The sequence below is a fragment of the Parasteatoda tepidariorum genome, chromosome 9, assembly GCF_043381705.1.
Source record: "Parasteatoda tepidariorum isolate YZ-2023 chromosome 9, CAS_Ptep_4.0, whole genome shotgun sequence".
Lineage (NCBI taxonomy): Eukaryota > Metazoa > Arthropoda > Arachnida > Araneae > Theridiidae > Parasteatoda > Parasteatoda tepidariorum.
In genome coordinates, this window is record NC_092212.1 from 41,576,180 (window position 1) to 41,600,393 (window position 24,214).

The 24,214-nt window shown below is 27.6% G+C and overlaps 1 protein-coding gene across 1 annotated transcript in view; it reads left to right on the forward strand.

Moving 5' to 3' along the window:
* The window catches only part of LOC107452805 (tubulin polyglutamylase TTLL6-like), a 49,088-nt gene that overhangs the window by 16,189 nt on the left and 8,685 nt on the right, over window positions 1-24,214 (forward strand). Inside the window, exon 9 of the mRNA XM_071185800.1 lies at window positions 1,228-1,453. Coding sequence (XP_071041901.1) covers window positions 1,228-1,453 — 226 coding nt within the window. The remainder of the gene's footprint in view (window positions 1-1,227; window positions 1,454-24,214) is intronic.

The following is a 24,214-nucleotide window of genomic DNA, read 5'->3' on the forward strand; positions in this document are numbered from 1 at the left end:
GAACTGAGTTAGTTGTTTAAAAAGTTTCATCACTTTTGAGCAAATATCTTTTAGGACTCAAGTCTTCCTGTTAACACTAAAACATTAACGCAGCATGCAACTGATATAATCTCAAATATCTCCAAAAAATTTCAAAGCGATATCAGGAGTAGTTTCTTAGAAAAAGTACATCGAAAAAGGTCAGTTTTAGCATTATTGATGCATGCCCTACCAACTCCACTTAAAATCTTTTAATCGTATTTTTTCATGCAAGTTTATTTTGTATTATTCTAAATGTTGAGTTATAATATGAAAAATAAAGAACTATTAACTTGCTTTTTTATATGCCAGTTTATCTGAAAATAATTCATATGAACACTCTAAAACTGAAAAGTAGCTCCAAAGTATGTTATAATAATTTATGTAATATTGAGTTCTATTCAAAATTTTATAAATAGTTCATATGATGAACATCAGATCGATTAACACCAGATCATCGGGAAGTAAAGACTGTCGGTGCGCAATACTGATCACATTAATAGCATCATACGAGCCCTGATGGATCAGGGGATAGAGCGTTCGTCTTCCAATGAGGTGAACCGGATTCGCATTCCTGCGATGGCTGGTCGATACGAATTCCGCACCCGGCTCTCATCGACCAAAGTGCTTACGTGAAATATCATCAGTGGTGGATGGATCATGGGTTAGAGTTCCCTTGCCGTGAGGCTAACCGTGAGAGGCTCTCGTGGTCTTCCATCAAAAAAGCCCTCCACGAAAGCTAGTTTGTTACAATGCTTAACCCAGGAGTTCCCTTGTCTTCTGTATTGGGTTCAAAATTACAAAGCTACGGAGTTGGAACATTAGTAGTCGTAAACCCAAAATTAGATCTGTTGTATAACGGTTATAAATATATAAATAAATACATAGCATCATGCCTGAACACATTAATACCGAAATTGTGAAGCATTAATCTGCGTAACACGCTTGTCGAACAACTGGCTGTATCGGAAGTGCTTTACTTTTATATAAGGAGATGCTATTTTCAAAATACCATTCCAAATGATATTCTTCGCCACATAATATTTGACTTATAACCAAATTACAGTCTTTGCTTTTTAAGAATTAGAATTTTTCTAATATTCAAAAGTAATTAAACGTGCTCCATTATTTTATATGCATATCTTAAAACTTACTCTAACTTATTATTTTTGCTTTTTAATACTCTCTTTTGTTTCGTCACACGACCAGATCATTGTCCGATTTAGAAGATTATTTTAGTTGCATGGGGCTATCAATATCTGACACGTGGTTAGTTATTGAAGAGATTATTGTGAAGACAATCTTGTCAGTTATTCCAGAACTTCAACACATCTACAGGACAACTTTTCCCTGCACATCGGCTATTTCTTCCTGCTACGAAGTCTTGGGTTTTGATATACTTCTGGACGACAAAACAAAGCCCTATCTTTTAGAAGTAAGTCACTAGTGCAATAGAATAAAATACTATTTTTGAATGCAATGATTTATATTAACACGAAGCCATTTGCCATATTCTTATTGTATATGCGAAATTTTTCTTAAACTTTTAGTTCGACAATTTGCTTATTTTCAAAGACTGTTGGTGTTTAAGAATATGTTTATAATTTTATTACTACATTCATTATTAATTAGCATAAACCACCCAATATTGTTTAAATATTTAAGTTATGCGAAAAAAAAGAAAAACATATAATTAAATTAAACGAGACTGATCATTACAAAATTAAAAACGTTTGAGGATAAATTTAGCTCACCTGTTTTAAGATCAGATTTCAAATAGCGTCTTAACATTTTTTTTTCCATTACAATTCTATTTTTGATAAAAATAAATAAGCAAATAATAATTTTAAAAAGTTTAATGGATAAAAAAATATTAAATTTCCCTGGAATTTGCTCAAGTTTTCTTTCGTGCGTTTAAAATTTTAATTAAACGTAACAACTTTTCCCAAATATGCTTAATTTTAAAATAATAACCTTCAATAATTGTTCAAAAGAAACATTTTATAAAGAATTTTGTTTTTATATAAAAAAAATGAAAATCGTGTACAGTTACGAAAATTATCCTCAAACAACATTTTTGAAATCTTCTGTGAATAGTTCATAAACAAGCACATAATAGAAATGAAATTTATAGTTTTTGATCATCAGTCATGTTCAATAATTTGTTCTACAAAATGCAACAACTACAAGAGCTATTTCCGGTAAATCTTGAGGATCGTGTTTTTCTCCCTTAACAGTTACATAAACAATCTTAAAACTATTAAGAAATGGATTGCATATGGTTGCGAAATGTTCCTTAGACATCTATAAAATGTGCTTTATCTCACATATCGTGTATTCTTCCATTACGGTTTATCTCTCAGATAGAAACAATGCTCTAAAATCTACCATAAACAAATAACATGTTGTTTACCTTTATTAAAAACAATGTAAATCTCCCAATGATCTGAAGAACCATCTACCGTGATGGGAAAAATTTTCTTAAAAAATTTGCTTTTAAGAAAACGAGCCTAAAATATAAATGTACGCAATAGGATCTATTTTTTACCAAAATCACAAACACGTCTGCGATTGTGGTTAAGATATAAAATAAAAAAAATTTCAATGTAGATCTTAGTCAGAAAACTTTTAAGGTAAGGGAAAAAGGGTGTAAATTTAACTTATTAACGTTTCCTATAAGTCAAGGTTGAAATATTTATTTACGTTGTCTTATATTTTCATTTATGACGAAGATTTTTGAAAAATAAGAATTTTTGTTGGCAACGGCGGCTAATTGTCGCGACATAGCACTTGTTTTCTTCCCCTTTTACAACCTCACCATCGTCTTTCTTGTTAGTTTTCTCAGCAAAATGACAGAGCCTAACGCGTTCAGTTATTGTTTAATTAAATTGCTTTTGGGAAAGTGCAATTAATCATCTTGGAAGCCCACGCCTAACTGCATAAATTTCGATGTCTTCATTAGACTAAAAGCTCAAAAGTTCTCTTTCTCTCTTTTTTTAGGATATTTTATTTTATACAGAAAAAATTTAATTTCACTCGGCATGCTAGTACAGCGCATGTCTTTCTTTTGCTATTTTATGACATGCATTTGATTATTGATTGCGATATTGTTCACATAAATTTGGAACTTGACAAGTTCATCATGGAAGAGCATTATAATAAATTCAATTTAGTATATCTTTTTTTTTAATTCGTAATTTCCATTACGATAACTAACCATTTCTGCTGATGAAATTGGAACCGGAATGATTTATTATAGATTATAGAGAGAAAAAATATTGTAAAGAGTTAATTCAAAATAATTTAATTAGCAGAGTTATTTAGTTAAAAAAATCTACGGATAAAGTTTGAACTTCGAATTTTGTCTTGAAAGAAATTTTTTAAAGACCATATAAAAATTCATTTAAATCTGATATTAAGCTGATTTATTTAATTCATAATTTCCATTGCAATAATTTTAGAGGATAATTTTTGCAATAATTTTTCCATTGCAATAATTTTAGTAGGTTTAAGAACCATAAAGTCTTAATAAATTATTATATTCAATGATTCAGAAGAGTGCGCATTTTAGGTAGAGTTGTTGAGTCAACCCCAAAACACCTTTTCAAAAATTAAATAAATAAAAATAAAACACTTGCAATTTATTAGCAATTTTTAAAGAAGGAAAACTTTCAAAATAAAGCCTTTTCTATAAATGAAATCTGTAAATGTTAAACTCTTTGTTTTCATAATTTATTTGATTATAATTTTTCATTGTAGAAATATTTCTATTAACAATCATCATTTTTTATAGTAGAAATTTTCAAGCTGCAAGTTGAATGGAATCCTTATTTAAGATTGAAATTTCGGTGGAAGTGAAAGAATTGAAAAAAAAATCAAATTTTTAAGGACGCATAAATTATTTTCATTAAAAAATATGGTTGAAATTTTGTTTCTTTATAAAACTTATCGTATTCAAAAATGTTGTTTACAACTTTTGTACATAATAATTTAATATATATTTTATAAAAGAATGACACAAAAGTTATGTGTCTATAGGTAAAACTATACAAATTTATACACAAATAAACTTGACTACTGAATGATGAATTGTAATTTTTTTTTGAAAGAAAATCTAAATTATTTCTGAAAAATCCAAATTTTACTGTAAAACCATTTCACCCAGAATTTTTGGGGGTTTTTTTTGAAGAAAAAAAAGGAACCGTTGGGGGCTGAAATGTTTTTAAAAAAACTGGTTTTACCCCGATTTTTGGAATTGAAAAACTTAGTAATACCTTCTAATTTGTAGGTTAACCGATCTCCTAGTTTTGGTGCTTCTACGACAGTTGATCGAGAATTGAAAGAAAGTTTAATAAGAAACGTGTTGGACATGATTCTTCTGACACCGAAACAAATCAAATTTATTAAAGATGAAGAACGCCTAAAATCTTTTCGAAGACTCACTAACTTAAATATGATAAGGTAACATGCTTTTGTTTCAATTCAAATCCCTATCATTTCTTTCTTAAATTAACTTTTAACTTAAATTAACTTTTTTACATAGTCCTTGTTGTTATTCTCTTAGTTAAGATACTATTTAATGGTTAAAAAACGTTTCATTAAAAAAATAGGAAATCAAATCGTCCATAAGTCTAAGTTTCTATTCATAGTTGTTATGCCAAATATAAATAATACTTCATATACTTGTCTCTCATTGATTAATGATATTCTATATAGCGGTATTTCATACTTAAAACAATGTCAAAAATGATAAATGTAAAAGTAAAAAATATTCCATATTTGTTTGTCTTCTCATAAATAAATAATTATTATTTTCAATTTACAATTATTCACGAAAATTATGGAATGCGTAGATGTTTAAAATTTCTAAGAAGAATTACTAGTTCGTTTTACTGAACGACTAACGAATCTAACCAAATGTTTACGGAGAAATATTTTTAGAAATCATATAATTAAATCAATACAATTAAGGTTAATTCGAAAAATAATTCATTAAAAAAACTACAACCATAGTACATTTTTGACATACGCATGCATCAATTTTTAAAAATTACATGGCTTTTTAACAATCAAAAGACTGTTAAAAAATTCAAATTTTATATTTTGGATTCAATATTTAAGGAAATTTAAAATTGTATCAAAATTTATATACAGTGGATGGGCAAAATAATGAAAACACTTCTATACTAATACATTTTTTTTAATATTTCTCAGGAAATACTTAAAAAAATCCTTTTATTACTTCAGAAGTATTTAGATCATGCGATTTCTTATACATTTGAATGAAGTTTAAAGCTTTTAGAGGTTTGAGAGATCGACAATAAATTACAAACTGAAAATAGTGTTTTTGAAGACCCGATGCAAAAAAAGTAGCAATCAAATTGTAACTTGTAACAATTATTTTTGGTTATTGTATGCAATAATTGCACAAAATTTTGTAAGCCTAGTTTAAAAATTTATCAAGATATAGACATTTTTTTAATAAGAAACTAATTTTTCTGTCTTTTGTTTTTTTTTTATATAACTTTGAAAATATTCAATATAATAAAACAAAATTTTGAGAGCAATTTAAAATTAATTTCGAAATTTGAGCTCTAAAATTTGAAAACAATTCGTGGAAAACTGTGCAATATATAAGTAATTAAAATAGTTATTTTATACTGCGCATGCGAGGAAAAAAATTCAAAAAATTTTTCTTCTTAATTTTGTTGTGAATCGTGTTTAGAAACTAATGAAAAAAAAACGATATGATTATCTTAAAAATTTTAAAATTTTCAAACAATTTTCTTAATAGTTTTTGTACTTTTAATAGAAACTCAAAATGATAAGGGGTTTTCTACAAATACTATTTTGTATCATAAGACAAAATTAAATAACAAAGCATGATATCTCACGATAAACGTTCATACTCCGAAATATGATTGTATAAGGAACGAAAACATGCAAAATGAAAGATACATTTATAGGAGATGTGATACCCAACAATGCCGGTGACATTTTTAATAAATCTTGTTTAATTGTACAAAATGATATTTGTGGAAAACCCCTTATTTTAATCTCTTTTTTTATTTAAAAAGTACGAAAACTACCTAGAAAATTGCTTGAAACTTTTCAAGTTTTAAAGATATTCAAATCGATTTTTTTTTTTTAATTTGTGGCCAAATACGATCACTACAAAATGTAATAAAACTTTTTTTTTTCCGTGCATGCGCAGTATAAAACACCAACTTTAATTACTCATATCTTGTTCAGTTTTAAACAAATTTTTCTTAAATTTTAAAGCAACAATTTTGTTTTAATTTCAAACTGCTCCAAAAATTTTGTTTAATTTTATTTGATATTTTGAAAGATATAACAAAAAAAACGTAAGATTAAAAAAAAAAATTTTTTTTAATAAAAATGTTCATATTTCCACAAATATTTAAGATAGATTTATGAAATTTGGTGCAACTATCGCATATAACAACCAAAATAATTGCTACAAATTAAAAGCTTATTGCTTCAAGGTCAATTTATTGCATAGAATGTTCAAAACACTAATTTTCATTTGTAATTTATAGCCGTTCCTCAAAGCTCTAAAAGCTTTAAACTTCATTGATAAGTATGAGGAACCACTTGTAACAATTATTTTTTAAGAATTTCTAAATTTATAAAATTATTCTGAAAGACATTTTTAAGAAAGATCAAAAAATGCGTTTGAATAGAAGTGTTTCCATAATTTTGCCCAGCCCCCTGTAAATGTATAGCATAATTGAATACAACAGCTTTTTCTTGTTCCCAAATATTTATTTACCTTATTATTGCTGTTATAAATTAATAATCTAAGAATGAAATTGGTATTTCAAGAATCTCCTTATTTTTATATTTAATACTATTAATTAATTAATTAATTATTCAAGGTTTGTATAAACTAATGTAGATTGTTATACCTACGTTAGTTCAAGGAAAGAAAATATGGATTAAAGCTATTTAAAACAATCATCTTTGTCTTATATTTGAATATCGCATCTTTATAGAAAACGTTTCTAGAAATGATTCTTGCTTAGCTAAAGACAAAAAACAAGAAATGGAAGGAAGCGAATCAATGAATCATCAAGTCAAAAATTGGCTAATGGGTGAAACAGCAAATAAGAGAATCAGCAAATAAGAGAATCAACTTATTAGTAAATAAAAAACATATAAAACTTTAAAACTATAATTAATGCTATAACAGACGACAATGATTTTTGTAAGCATTTACATACCCTGATTTACAAGTTGGTTATAGATATTTGTACATAATTTTGAGTTTGAACAAATTAACATCCTTCGAATCTGCTTTAAAAAAAATTCCAGCCGCAAATAAAGAGTGACCTGATCCTAGTATCCAATATACTTTAATAAATTTTTCCAATTCAGTTAAAAAATGTTATTGTTCTCAAAGACAACCTAACTCAATTTCAATCAAAGTTTAACTGAAAACCTAAATTAATCGTTACAATCGAATGTTTCACTTCAAATTAACTCCATAAAATACTAAGAAGAAACAGCTTTTATACGTTTCAAAAATTTAATTCATGAACCTTTTAATAAAATGTTTTATCAGTAAGTGATTTTAATCTTTATTATTTCTAAGTATATTATAAAAGTAACAAGTTATGACTTAACAAAAAGCTTTGATACTAAAATAAGTAAAATATTTCAAAAAGGGAAGAAAATCGATTAGTGCAGTGAATTGTTTTGTTCATTGCCCATAAATATAATTATTTAACAACATACTATTTGTGGATATAAAATACTTATAAAACTAATGCCTGTATTGTTTAGTTTAATTTTTTTTATTGAAGTTTAGTTATTAAAAATTTATTAATTTAAGAACTATTAGTTTAATAATGACAATTTATGTAGTTTAATGCAAGATAGCGGTTGTTAAATTCTACATACCATTCCAAAATTGATATTTCATTGCTTTCAATTATTTACAGACTGTTACAAATGCAATGTTTTTTTTTTATTTATTATGTATGTTTATAAATATTTTGTTTCTATATTCATTATATCGCATTCATTATCTAAATGATTCATAGTCGTAAAATAAAATGTTATTTCTGAAAACATACACCAAAATTATTGTTAATATACCTCATTTATACAACAATTTTACGTAAGAAAATTTTTTCAAAAAGAATTTTGTTCCCTGTTAAGTTTGAAATTTTTTTTTTCATTTCTGAGAAATTTCCAAAAAAAACTCTTTTTATTTTTTATTTTCTTATTTTTTTGCATAATTTGACAGTATGTACATTTGAAAACACTCAGTAAGGGTCCTGCAAGCACTAATAGTCCTTCGATGATATTTTAATATACTGCTGGATTTTCTTAATGAGTTTAAAACAATATTTTCATAAGAGACTGAAAGAAGCCGAAGAATGACTATTACTTCAGATGATTAGGGTAAGAAGAAGGGAAAAAATGACTAAAGCATGTAAAAAAAGAGTAATGAATTAGTCTGTTTTAAATTTTATTTACACTGGAATAATAAAACAGTAGACATATTAATACGGTTCAAAACTCCACTAAGTACAAGTTGACGTATCAGCTTTTGAAAGATACTTAGAAATTGTAATTTTTCATAATTTTACTACTTTATTTAATCTAAAATAATTTCTAACTTCAGATTAAGTATGAACTGATATTTAAAATGTAAGTAGTAAAATCTTTTTCGTTATAGGTATGTTTATCATAGTACAATTTTGTCTGTTTCAAGCTGTCATAAAATCTCTTAAATAAACTGATTATAATCTAATTTATTTCAGATTTTATCAAATATTAGCATGTGAGAAATCATAAAATTTAGTAACATACTTCAAAATTAAATGTGATTTTCCTCCTGATAATGAATTTATTTCACTTTATCATATCATCTGTGGCCCCTTGTAATTCTTAATTGATGCGCAGACTTAAAAGATGACTTTTAGCGTATTATGATATTTATAAGAAAAAAATTGTGCATACTTATAAGTTAGTTCACCAGTTTAAACTAATTTAATTGGTATTTTAACAGCACGCATAAAATTAATATAGTTCCCGTCAGACGCAAAATATAATTGAGTTTTTTCATTAAAAAATTATCAGCTCTCGAGACATGCATTTGCTCAATAATTAGATATTTATCATTTAATTATCCAAAAACTATAAATAACGTATTCAAAAAATTCCAGGGTGCAATGGGATTTACATTAGTAATATACTGAGACGCCAACTTACTCCGGACAGCAAATATATATTTTAAAGTGGTAGTTTATGAATTGGGATTCTTGGTTTAATAAATTCAATTTAGTAGATTTTTATCCACCACTACTTCTAAATAATTCGTAGGCTTATATAATTCACCACTATGTATTACCAGCGTCATACTATACCATTTAAAAAGCAAGCAAAAATAGTCAAATATTTGCAAAATTTACTTTGTAGTTATTTACCGTTTTTTTTAATTATTTTGGCGCGTCCGGAGCAGTTGGCATCTCTGAATATATACTGTTAAAGTTCAAATCAAATCAGTTGAAAATTAAAGAAGTCGTGTCTTTAGAGAATGTGAAAAATGTTATTTTAAGAAAAGATCCAGTAAAGTTTTCGCATGTAACCTACACACGCGTCAAATTAATACAAAATCAACTGTATTTTTTTCACTTATGAGTTTCGACATTTTGCATTTAGAACAATGTGCAAACTATCAAATTATGCATAAATGAAAAAATATGTTTCATTTTTTTAAGACTTTATTTATTTATTTTCTTAATTTTGCAATGACTTCCCATTAACATCGTTATTGCTGGATTGAATATAACAGATAACATTTTTAACTATTGTAAAAAGCAGAAATATTATATTTTTTTCGTAAAATTCTTTCCGAAAGCTTAGTAAAAAAATTTTTATATCCTAAGCACAAATTGCCTTTCCTTGCTTTGCAAATTTTAGCGTCGCCTTTTAATTGTATTTGATAATTGTTTGTTTTACCAATTTACATCTTCACCTCCTTTTGTTTTACATTTGAGATTTTCTTGGCTCCTTACGCCTTGTTCTTCCGTCTTACCTGTTGTCAATTTGTCATCGACTGTATTGGATCTTCGACCTATATTAACTTGGGACCTCCATTTACCTGCGACCTTTTAATGTTCTCTTATGTTCACTTCAGGTACACGTTTTTTTTAATGGTTCACTTTATGTTTTACTGTTCTTGAATACATCAACAGTTTATACTTCGTGTCCTTTATATCCTGTCACAATGTTAATGATCGCTTTGGTTTAGCGACCCAACTTACTCTGTATAATTACTCGTTTTAATCCTATGTACTGCCTGCACATGATGCATTGTATGTCATACTGTACTTTCCTGCGATGTGTTGTAAAATTTTTCATTTGTGTCTTTGGCTCACTACAAGGGAAGCTCCGTCGGCTTCGCACTATAAGGCGGGACTCTCGGAGCATTTTAATTATTTTACTGCTGTTGCCATCAGACTCTGTAATGTTTTCGTATTTTTGCACTTTTTGTATTTTATGTACTTTTCTGTTTTTCTTGATTTTAATAAACATTTACCCGTATGCCCCAAATTGGGGCAGGTCGGGGTAAATATTTCATATCCTAAGCACAAATAATTACCAAAAAAGTAACTCAAGTATTTAGATTTTTTTTTTTTTTACATTTTGAAACGTTTAAATAATTCAATATGCTTCAGAAACTTTTCATCATATGATTATAAATATTTATGTAAACGTTTGAAATATCTGGTAAAAATGAAAGGTTTTCTTTGAGGGAAATTGAGTTGATGACATTCGTCAAGAATCTCGCTTGAAAAATATCGAATCTTAAGAATGTGGCTCCATTATAAGAGCACTGGAATGTTTCGTTTCCTGCCTGTTATCGCTCACAAACGCCCCAGAAATCTTTTCACTTATGCGAATCTGTTAGTGGGTTTGTTTGCAAATCCGATGTTTATTGCTAATGTTTTCTTTCTTTGTATTTTATAACCCTAAGTGTCTCATTTTTTAGATAAACACGAGACTCACGTTTCAGAGGTTTCGTGTAGTTAAAAACCTTTTTCATTTCAATTCCTACTACGAAATATAATATATAGATTTCAAAAACGTGAGAAAAAAAACTGTTTAAAAAAGTCCTTACTCTCGGAACCTCTTTAACTCTTTCACGGAATCATAGGGTTCCCTGGAACACCATTTGGGAATCTCTGAGCTAGAGCATTACCATTGAATAAGAGGATAAATACTCTACCACTTTCTTTTATAAAAGAACCTTTAGCATCACTGTAAAATGAGGTTTGTACTTTCGCAGACAAAACTTCCCGGTAGACCTAATATTTTTCATTTTATTTCTAGGCTGGCCTCAGTTGAAAAAATTTAAAACCTGACGATGAAAAAATGCTTTAAATTAATTCCCAAAATTGATTAATTCCCCACGTGATGAAATTCTTACCTACAGTTTGAGTCAATAAAACAGATCAAAGCATAGCAAGATGCGTATTATCAGTCAAAGGTTTCTGCATAAAATATAATGGTTTCTTGTGACTATAACATATTATTGATTAAAATAAAATAAATCTAAAATTTAAAGCTAAAATGGTTGCTAAAATAAGAAAATTTAACTTTGTTTTCGTCCTTACCACTCTTCAATGATACTATTAGTTTACACTCTCCCTATATATATTTATATATCTTGTTCAAATTTTCAATCGTTAATAAAATACTTTTTATTCATCCACTCAAGTTCAAATACATTTTTTTAAATTTTAATGGATGACGCTTGATGTTAATACAGTTTTTTCAAATATAATTCATTTTAATTAAATTCAGTTAATTAAATTTAGTTAATTAAATTTTATTAATTAATTTCAGTTTTATACAGGAGAAGAAAAAAATTCACTTACATAAGATATTTAGCAGGATATAAATTTAGAAATAAAAACCGTCAATGGTGAAGCATGTAGATCGCTGGAAAAAATTTTCTTTGAAATTATTTATTACAATTTCCTACTTAGGCCAACAAAGAAAATTTTTATTTTAGTTACTTTTAATTAAATAATTACAAGGAGTTTAATTCATTGAATTTGAAATTACAAGGAAATTCGCGTTCTATTTTGCCACTTAATATTGTGGTTCTGTCATATGTATATGCATAATTATATTAATTGTAATTATTTAATAAAAAGTAACTGAAATAAAATATTTCTTTGTTGATCTAAGTAGGTAAAAAATATTTTATACTACTTTTTTTAAAGAAATATATACACAGATTTTTTGAAACTTCCTCATAACTTGCTCATCGATAAATTAAATTATCTTACAATTTTCCAGGAGTCTAACATCCAAAGAACAAGTATTGTATGAGTATCAAGAGCGTAAAGAGAATCGGATGTGTGGTAACTTCAGGAAGATTTATCCAGTGGAAGACAGTAAATATGATAATATATATGAAACTGCATTTAGAGTTTCAAAGTATTAAGGCAAAAAAAAAAACCACATATGTCTTAAGTTTTGAAAACTTTTTGAAATTAAATGAAATCATTGACAGTTGAAGTGTTTAATTTGTGAGAAATAAAATAAAATCATTAACAATTGAAGAGCTTAATTCGTGAGAAATAAAAAAAGGAATTGCGAATTAAGTACACTTATTTTAGTATGACAGTCGGGAAAAAAAAATTTAAGACGAAACAATCGATAAAAAAAAATACAATATAATTCAAAATCTTAATTTTTAAAAAAAAATTATTTAAGATTTTACAGTGAAATAAACTGTAAGTTTAATAAATTATTATTGTCTACGATGCTTCTTTAAGAGTAAAATACTCTGGAAAAGCGATTCTATAAAAGTCTAAAATTCTATTCCATAAAATAATTCTATAAAAAAGAGAAATTATTATCTCTTATTTATATCGGAGTAAGAATACAAACGAAATTACGCAGAACGTTTCAATTTTAAAATTTATTTAACTGTACCCTCAATAATATTAGCTCTTTAATGGTAAACTATTTCATCAAACGCTTTTCTGCAGATAATGCACAAATATGAAGAAAATAGAGTCTATCTATAGTATTTTCTGTTAGTTAAACACTAGTAAAATGTATACTACTGAGGTGTATTATGGAAAAAGATTGTTCAAATTTCATCAGATTTAAAAAGGAAGGGAAAAGAAAAAGATGTAACTGTTTAATTTGACTTAAATTTAATTTAACTAGAAATATTTTTCGTAAATATGTGACCAGAGTGACTATGTATCAATTTGAAATTTTGCATTTGAAAATATTTTTTCCGATGAACCTTTCAAACTTAAAAATATTTTGCATTTACCAGACTGTTCATACTGAATATTAACTAACAGACTAATATTAAGTAAGATTTTAAACTAATTCTAGTGATAGGGGAAAATTTTTAGTTTAAAAAAAAGGTTTTCTTTTTCTATTAAATTAAAAAAATAGGGCACAATATTAGTAAGTGAATAAAATCTAAAGCAACACTTGGGTGATTTTCTGTAAAAGAACTTGTTTGCTAGTTAACTTGAAGTAGTTAACACCAAAAGTTCTGGTTATCAAACACATAATTCAATTCAAAGAGTTCGAATACAAATATTTAAGCTCTAATATTTTGGTAAAACTAAGTTTCAGTTTGAATGTTTGATGTATTTTATATAAAATATTGAGAAATCGCATTTTAAAAGAAATTATTGTGATGTGCATAATTATGAAGTGTATAATATTGTGTTAAAGAAAATTAACCAGTATTAAAAGGAGCATTAACCGGTATTTAAAAGGCGTGACTTACGTAATAAAACTTCTTTCTTACATTATACTGCAGTGCCGTGTCTTTTTAAGAAAAGCAGAAAATATTAAAATGTGTGTATTTGTCTGTTACTATAATATAAATGTTATAAATATTATACTGTAGTTGCTGTTGATATTTATCGTTTCAACAACAGCTACTATACTCTGAATAAATTTTTACTAAGGAGGATATAGAGCATGTCAGAACAATAAGTATTTATTTATTTATTTATTTATTATGATTCATTCCATAATCATAAAGAAAATTTATGATTCCGAAGTAAAGAGGGGGAAAAAAATAAGATGAGGGAAAATATTTTTTATGTCTTTTATCTTATCGACATTTTTCATTATCATTATCACTTTCATTATTAATGAATGCTTAAAAATGCTTCCCACAGACATGGTGACATAGTTTTTAAAAGCAATTAAAGGTTTATATCGATAAGGCGGGCGGAGTTTTAGGCAATAGAAACACCCTATAATTTATTCTAACGCCGCCAGCTGGTGCGGCGATCGCAAGAGCCGGAGAAAATCTCATATAATAGAGATGATCCTCCTCTCTAAAGATTCATGAAACACGTCCAGTACGTCCGCGATGATTCTCGCTTTCATAATCATGTTTCTCATGTGGCGAAGAATACTGACCACATGTCCAGAGTGCGCGGTGAATGACCAGCAACAGGCAGCGAGATTGAAATTAGAAGCTATCAAACAACAAATATTATCAAAACTGCATTTGCAAGAGAAACCTAATATTACGACCCCCCTTGCGAGGGAGGTTGCTTTGGAGGCTTTGAGAAGGACACAAGGTGGGATACCGGACGAGGCCGGACGTCCTCCGGAGGAAAACGAAACCGGCATCAGGGACGATTATTACGCCCGCACCTCCGAAATCATCGCTTTCGCAGAGCCTGGTGAGTAGATAATTGAATCTTCTCCCCACGTGGCTTTATAGTGATGCAATACTTTTAATTACATACGCGAATTTTAAATGACTGTATTGTGTGCTCATTAGGAAGTCCGAGGAACTGTAAAAATAGTTCAGGTAAGTAAAACAATTTTAAGGTTTTATAGAATCATTTATTTTTGGTCTGATAAAATTAAATCGAAATTAATGGCAACTGCATGGATTTTAAGTAAATAAAAATATTTTTTACAAAGGAAAAAAGAATAGGTTATTTGGATAATTTCATCATTTGTGTGTACAGCGCATAATGCGTGCAAATTATTTTATATTGTCGTCAAATATCATTTTGAGTGAAATTTCTTAATACCAAGTGTGTATAAAAATAGCATTATTGATAATTATAATATAGTATACAACAAATAAATTTGTAATTTTAAAAAATTAATAATTATAATTAAATATAATTCCTAAATGTCTCACATGTGAATTGCCTGTAATCACAATTGTTCAAAAGTAGGATCGCAGATAAAATGTAAAGAGATCAAAATTAAAAAGCGATTACCTTGAATAGCTTGTAATTTAATGGGCAAATTTTCACAAACTAGTGATTCGAGAGCCTAACTTTAAACTTGCGAATTTATTTGTGTAGAGGGAAAAGTTAACGAAATCAAACACAAAAACGTACTTTTTCTAAATTTTTCGACCTTTTTTTTAAAATCCTTTTTCTTTATTTTGTTTAGATAGAGACTATTACCATTTTGAAACATCTCATTAAGTTTTTAGACAGAAACCTATTTTGAAAAAGATTTTTAAAAAACTTTTGATAAATAACGTTTTGTAAATGTATAAAGAAAAATTTTGATTGTGTCTTAAAATTGTTAACGTTATATATAAATTCTTTGGGGCAATATAGTGATATGCCACACTTTTTAAGAAGGTGACCTTTTTGCATAATACTGTTTTCTAGTTCTAGTAACGCACTTTACAAGTTTTAGGAATTTCTCCAAAATAATAGCACAATACACAGAAAAATAATTATTTCTAAGAAGAATTTACAATGCTAGTTAAAAAGTAGAATGCATTTATTAAAAGTATCTATTCAAATTGTTTTTTTATTTAGATTTGTCAATTTTTTAACTGCTTCTGTTTAAAAAATACAAAGTGAAAGCATTTTGAATGCAAAAGCGTAGCGTCGTTAATAATTTTAAAAGAGATCATTGAAGAAATAGTAAAGATGTAAAACTCTTATCAGTTAGCAACTGTGAAAATTGTTCTTGAATCCTCAAAAAATTAAGAATAAGAACTAAAAAATTAACGACAGAAATCCTCTCATTTAAGAAGATTAAGAAATTTCGAAGGATATCACACAAAAATAAATTGCATGCAAATTTTTAAAAACTTCAATTTTGAGATAATATCAATTGCATGTTTAAATATCATTTGCATAGTTTTACTAGTTAATTTTTTTCAGTAAATTAAACTATATCTAAAAATCATCTGAAACTTCAAATCGTAAAATAAAATTTTAAATTTAATCAATTCATTAACTTAACTTTTGTGATTCAGAATAAGTTTGCTAAAATGCACAAGAGTGATTTGAATTTTTATTTTTGAACTTCTATTTTTAAATTTCCAAGGTAAATCTTTAAGTTTTATGTGGGATAAATTTAAAAATTTAACTATGTGATGGTAATATAGTCCAGATTAAAAATTTAAACATTTAACAGTCAGTTTACTCATAATTTGTTAAACATTAATTTACGCACATAAATGATTCGAAGGTAAAAATAATCAGCTAAATATTTATAAATATTATTTGTCTATTGATAACAAGATGCCGGGATAAATCAAACTGATTAAAAGTGAAATCTTTAACGTTCCCAAAGTTAGAACATAATAATTCCAAATCAGTAAATATCTTCATTTCTGTAAAACTATCAAAAATTTAAATTCTTGACGCATTAAAGATATAAAATAACGCTAAGTAAGTTAACGACCTCGAAGCCAAACGCAAGTATGCAACGCACAATAACTACAGTTTTTAGTCCCAATAATCTAAATTATTTGTCACTGAAAAATATAAAAGATCTTAATTTGACCACATTTGAGAGTTTTTCAAAATGCAACAAAGATCAATAAATAGCAAATCGTACAATAGCTATTATGGTGTTATTTGATTCTTAATTTTTTATTTTGTACCAACATTTACATTACCATTTTACTTTATATAAACACATTTATTAAAGTTTAAATTTAAATCAATTCAAATATCTTTGTTCAGAGAATGTGCTTACAAGGAGCTCGTATTTAACTATTTAAAAACCTTTACTGATTTTAAAACGTTCGTTTCCTTTTTTTTTAACACTCCTGGGAGTTTTCATTATTAATACATAATTAAATATTGAAGGAGAAGATGCCAAGAAGAAAATTTCTAAATAATTGTCGTTAAATTCTTTCTCATTATATTTACCTGCTCTACAACACTATTATCTTTGCTGATTTAACTTCTAAAGCGATTCTTTCATTGCTTTTTTGGCAGAATCAACGGGTATCTCTTTCATAAATAGCAAAACCTTTTTTTTTTGTCAAGTAATAAATCGATTTTTTGAAACTTTAATTGACTCCTTCTTTTCATCGCCTTTTTAATTTTGAGTTACGAAATACAGAAACATTTAGACAAATTGTAAATGCAAGGTTGTCTTTCTTTTGGCATTGCTCTGGATTTTTCACCATTAATTCACAATTTTCATTTTGAGAAGAGATGTTTCGACAAAACATCATTAGTTCATTTTTTTCATTCATAGAAAATAGATTTAAACAAAATTTATTGTACATCATAAACAGTGTACAGTACGCTAAAAAATCGGACTACCCTTAACTTTTGATCTAATGATCGTATCTTCACTTTCTAGGACTCCTTCTTAATGGTTCGAGAGGGTGACTTCAAATATGCTAATTATTTAGAGCAGACGATATTTTAAATTACGAAATCATACACGAAAATGTACTTTCTCTGAATAAACATACTTTCTTTTCAACGGATTTAGATTTCTGACCCCCAAAATATAACGAGTAGCGTCAATCAAGGAAATGTGGTCCCCATAGTATGGTTTGGAGAGTGATCCAAAGCTTGGACCCCTTATTTTAATAATTGTTAATTTTACTTTTTGCCTCTTTCGCCATATCTCGAAATTTTTTTTAATTAATGGGAAAATTTGCCCCAGCTATAAAATTCGTTTATCCAAAGACAACACCATGCAAAAAATTTATTTTAGTAAATATTTATTATGTTTTATTATTTTATTTAATAACAGTTGAAAAAATTCTGAATCATATGGTATACAATTTTTTTACAGCATTTTAAAGTGTGTCGTAAGGTACGTGGCAAAATACAAAATTTGAACGAAATCGGTTGAATAGTTTCTGAGAAATGGAATTTCAAATACACGATTTCTTTAAAATTTGATTTATCAAGAACTATTTGATCGATTTTGCTCACATTTTGTATTTTACCATGTAAAATTACATACTTTAAAATAATGTAAGAAATTGTGTTCGACAAAAAGTTTTCGACTGTTATTAAATAAAATAATAAATATTTACTGAAATTAATTTTTTCCAAGGAATTTTACCGTTGGGTGCAAAAATTTTTAATTCTTATTCTTTCTTCCTTTCGCCTGATTTCTTAACTTAAAATACCGTCTGCACTCAATAATTTGAGGTCACCCACTCGAACTATTAAGGAATGAAACCTAGAACGTGAAGATCCAATCTCTAGATCAGAAGTTATTCAGAGTTGTCAGTTTTTTTTTTTTTTTTGTTTTTTTGCGTCCTGTACGTTAAAAAAAACATTATTTGTTTAAAAGGAAGATAACATTCCTTGCTTTGAAACATCAGGTGAGCACTGACAACTGAAAAATTGCTAAAATCAAATCACGTAATTTTTGTTCCTTGTTACTTTCACGTGCTTTTAAAATCCAGCAATAAAATAAACAGGCTAGGAAAACATTCAAAATTTTATATAATACCAATATTTTTTTTTCCTAATGACCGCCTGGGAAATGACCTTTCGTCATACAGGCACCTGAAGGGAAGATTTGTTGGCCACTTTTTCAGAGACACCATATTAGGTGGGCCAACGTTGCTCCCACAGTAAGGACAGATAGTACAGAGAATGAAAGAACACCCATGCCTTGCTCGGGATTTGAACCCAGAACCTTTCTGATGCAAGGTCAGTTCCCTGACCCCTACACGGGCCGGTTGGCTAATACCAGTATGATGAGGCACATTTTCAAAGAGGGAAAGAACATTGTCGTTAGACAAATCGAATTATCTGAAATTGAGTGGACATGCAAAAATTTGCACAGGTTTTCTTATAGTCCTTAATTACGAAGAAAACTTAATTTCAGATTATTCAATTAGATGCAGACTGTATTCATATTATCAAAACTCGAAACATAGTCACTGTGTACAAGGAGGCTGTATTATTAAAAAAAAGAAGTATACAGGAAATTTTATATCAGAAAATTTTGGAAAATCTTTTATCCTTGATGATATTTGAATGAAAATTTTTGAACTAGATGGTGAGAACTAATGGTCTGTAATTGTTTTTTTTTTTTTTTTTTTTTTTTTTTTTTTGTTTCAATATTTAACCACCAAGCAAAATTAGGAAATTCGTTCAAAAATATACTGAATGTAATGAAAATAAATGAATGGGCTCTTTAATCAATTTTGGATGAATTTGCCCGGACTATGTTATTTATCCTTAAGAACATGTGTTGTATGTTGAGAAATAGATTTAAATAAAAATTTTCCCAGCTATAGATTTTTAATGTCATTGAAACAGGAGGTTATTTTGGATCAAAATATATAAAAGCTCCATGTGATAAAAAACGTGATTTTAAGTAATGTTACATAAAAATTAATGAAAGAAAATACAATTAAACAGACTTTTTTTAATATTCTTTTGATTATATGAGATTAATAAATAGAGTTTATTTTCCAAACATTAAAAGTTTTATAAATTAAAATTGAAATGACTTAGAGAAGGGCGTTTGTACACCCCACAAAAAGAATGCTGATTAACCCCTTAATATTAGTGTTATTTTTTGATTATTTCTTCATCTCAAAGAAGTCACATTTTTAAAATTTCTAATTTTGAAAGTTTTTAAGAATTATACGACCGATTCCTTTCATAAGATCAATTTTGTTATTTAAAATTAAATTAAATTGATCTAAAAATTTGTATACATAAGAATTCAAAATGTTTCGACCATTATTAAATTAAATTATAAAAAAAGATGAATAATCATGAAATGTTTTTACGGGAACATGTTTTATTTTTGCAAGGAATTTTCCCTATAATTTAATTTATTAGCTTCATTAATTCAAGAGATTAACAGTCTGTTCTCTTGCCTTAAAGTAAAAAAAAGAAGAAGATATTTATCCAGAGAAAGTACATTTTTATATCTAACTCCATAACTTAAAACATCGCCTGCACTAATTACGTAAGCAGGTACTTTATTTACGTCGCACTAGAGCTGCACAATGGACTTTTGGCAACTGTCTGGGAAAAATCCCTGAGGATGATCCGAGTATATGCCATCACAATTTTTATCCTCTGCAGAGGGGATGACACCCCTGCTTTGGTAGCCCGAAGACCTGCGCGTTAAATCGAGCACCATCGGTCCCTACGCAGGCTGATCAAAGTGGTCACCCACCCGCTTACTGATCGCAGCTAGTGATGCTTGACTTCGGTGTTCGACTGGGTCTATACAATCAGTCCAACCCTGGACCTGCACTAATTAATTATCAAATTTAATATTAAGACCTCGAACCATTAAGATTGAATTCTAGCATGTAGAAATTCTGTCATTAGATTTAAAGTTATTCAAAATGATTGGGTTTTTTTCTTACTATACCCAATTAGAAGCATGTTGTTGTCCCACATGTTATGACAGGTTGTCATGGTGTTATCACACCTGTTGTCGCATGATAAAATAATATCAGAAGGTATTGATACCAATAATACTATCAAACCTTAGTTTCGAATCTTCTCAATACTAACGCAACGAAATATCCATACTTTGTGATATCATTACAATTATCTGTATTTCTAATACAGTTGTATAAATAATCATAAAAAATAATTATTATTAAACCAATCGTACATATTTGTTTGATATGTACGATTATCAGTTATTTCTATATGTAATAAAAGTAGTCTCATATTGTTGTCAGACCGTTTCATAGACATTTTTATAGGCTTAAAAATCATATGGTGTAGTTTTCTCTAGCTGACTTACATAATTTTCTGATTTTCATCAAAATAAAATTAATACAAATATTGTTCTTTTTATAAAATATTTTAGCATCCCTAATTTAAAGGTAATATCTATAGTATTTATTTTTTTTTTAATTTCACTCTGTTGTTATTAAGTTTTTGATTTTGATTGTTTTTTAAATTAAGAGCTTAAAACTAAATAAGTTGTTTCTTTTTACGTTATTCTATGACATTACCTTATTACACTACATTTTAAGATGAACTTATTTGAATTGGTGTCTAAACTTATTAATCGTCATACAACTGGTATTAATTTGGATGTGAATTGCATTAATATGCTAATATATAATACAGTTAATGAAATTCGGTAATGATTTCGAACTTAAGGATCAGCTTCATGCACAACGTGATGATGCATGCAAAGTTGCATTTAATATATCAGTCTGTTTGATAAGCGAAAATATTAAGGAACGGATATGAACTAACCAATTTTGCTATAATTTTAAATTTTATTTTTAAGAAATTATTAATGAGCAAAATTATGTTCAACGTTACCAGAATTTCTTACAGTAAGAAATAATAATTATTGTGAAGCAATCATCGGGTTTGTTGAGCGACAGTAAACAGAAGTCTCAGCCCCTCATTCCGCATTATTTATGTTCACTAATGGAACTTAATAGAATCCTAAAGGAAATGTTTGGACTTTAAAACCGTAAGCAAACACAATTCTATTTAACACATATATACGTTAACAGTTTAAACTTCAGTAGAAAAGCTATTTTATGCCAACAATATAAAAAATTCCGGATAAAATTAAGATAAAATAATTTATTGCGAAGCAAAGATAAATAATTTAATATCAATTATTCGGGGTTGGCGAGTGATAGCGAGCAGTGGGCTCAGCCTTCTAGTCAATATATATTAATATATTTTGCATTAGGTGTTTTCTTTACCGCTTGTAACCGCAGATAATCACTTGTATGCAAAGAAGCATAGTTCATGTTCATTACATAATTAAATAATATGAATAATAAGTTTCATACGGCCAGTGACGTGTGTGTGGCTGAAGTCATAGTCTTAGCCATAGATGACTCTACAGAAAAACAAGAAATGCCCCCTATGTCCTAAATTCGCTTGGTTTCACCAAGCTGGCTTGCTGGTATTAGAAAGTGGCATTAGAAACAACAAACATAAGTTTCATTAATATAATTTTTGAAAACAATTTACTATCAATTATTTCATTAAAAAAAATATTTTCTTCAGATGGGTAAAGCGATATAAAGGCACTTACTGATGCTGAAATAAATTTTATAGATATTTTTGAAAATATCCTTTTTCAAGATCAGTAACAAGTAAAACTCAAAAACGTATTGTTTAATATGATGTTACGCAGGGTATGATTTATTCACGAGATGTATACTAAATTTTTCTTATTTTATTTTGCGTTGAAAAAGGAGTTAGGTCGACTTTTCCACTGAGTATAACCAAAAATATCGTAAATTTCTCAATTGTTAAGTAAAAATTAAGGGAAAAGTTATCAAAAGTTTTTTAGTATTTAACATTATTATTTGAGAAAAATTAACTACTAAATTTGAAGTGCCCCAACCCGTGTCTTAATTTCCCCTAAGAATTTTCAGTTCACTGAAATCTTATCAATCTTTGAAAAGAACAATCAACGTTTAGTTACAAGCTTCTATTAATTCCTTCATTTTAGTTAAAAGTACAAACAGTAGTAATAATACATTCTCAATAAAAATCAGTTCATCGTAGAACTAAAATACCTCAAACTAAAATATTCTAAATGAGGCATTAAATTTAACCATAATTTCATTTAAGTTAATCAGCATATAGTGTAATCAGGTTTAAAGAAAATCTAAAATTTCTAACAGTTTAATATAATAGCAACTCAAGTTATCGGTTACATAAATATAAATATTATTTTTTTGACGAAAATGTTTTTAGCTGCACATACGTAGATGGAGTGTAGTTTAAATTTAATGTATTCACACAAAAAAGTTTTAAACTTTAAAACAAAAATGTCAGCTATTTCTATAATTTGCAATCATAAAAATAAGATTTGTGTATCGTAAATCTACTTAAATAATAATAAACTTCAAATAATGTAAGCAAATAAAAAAATTTTGAAAATTTTAATTGAAAAATTAATTTTAATAAATTAATAAGTCGGTTTGATGTTATCGAAAAAATATAAATAATGCTAAAAAGAAACTTCAATGCCATTGTACAGAAGTATCTATTAATAAAGGGTTGGAAACTAAGCGAAATAGAAATTAATAAAATTACAAGGAAATTTGAATTAATTTATCAGTCACTTTAAGTTTCAATTCTTTCTTCCTTTTTTAATTTAAAAAGATCTATGATACTGCGCATTTGTGTGCGTGTTTCTTTCTTATAACTCCAGAACCATTTTTATTGGAGTTTTGAAATTTAGGCAAAGTGCAATTTTAGTTCCCTGTTCTAAAACGTTTTCAAACATTTTTGTTAATTCGTGGGGAAAAACATGTTTACTCATTAAACGACTAGCATTGCACTTTGAAAAAAAATTTTTGTTGCAAAATAAACTTCAGATTAATATGTTTTTTCAATTAATTTAACGATAATAACACTGATGTATGCTAGCTCACAATTCTATTCAATCAAAAACAAGTTTCACCAGGATATAACACATTTTTTAATAATTATTCATTTTTGATTTGTTAAGTAAGGAATGTTCACGTAAAATCAGAGTGAATTGAATTGAGATGGCGTAGTCACTAAACTAGTATTTTTAAAAAGTAATTTGAAATCACGTGTTTCTTTTTATTATAATTTCGGTTGTGAAAAGAGTTTCTGTAAATCTAGTATATTTAAATAATGTAAAATCAACGATAATTGAAGCAAAAAGAAATTGATTTATGTACTAAAGTGGGAACTCTCCAAGAAAATTGCTTGATTGCGGGACATTGTAACTATCATGAGTTTGTCGTGAATTATCAATTTCGTAACCGGATGATACTGAGTATAGCTAATATTTATTTTGATGAGTTGAACGTCTAAAAACGTGTTATGCTAAATCTAATGACGTAAAGTCACAGAAAAAGCAACAAATAATAATAAAAAAATTGAAATTATTTCAACTTCCTAAATTGTGTCAAGCCTTACATTAAGAAAAAAAATTGTGATCAATACAACCCGAA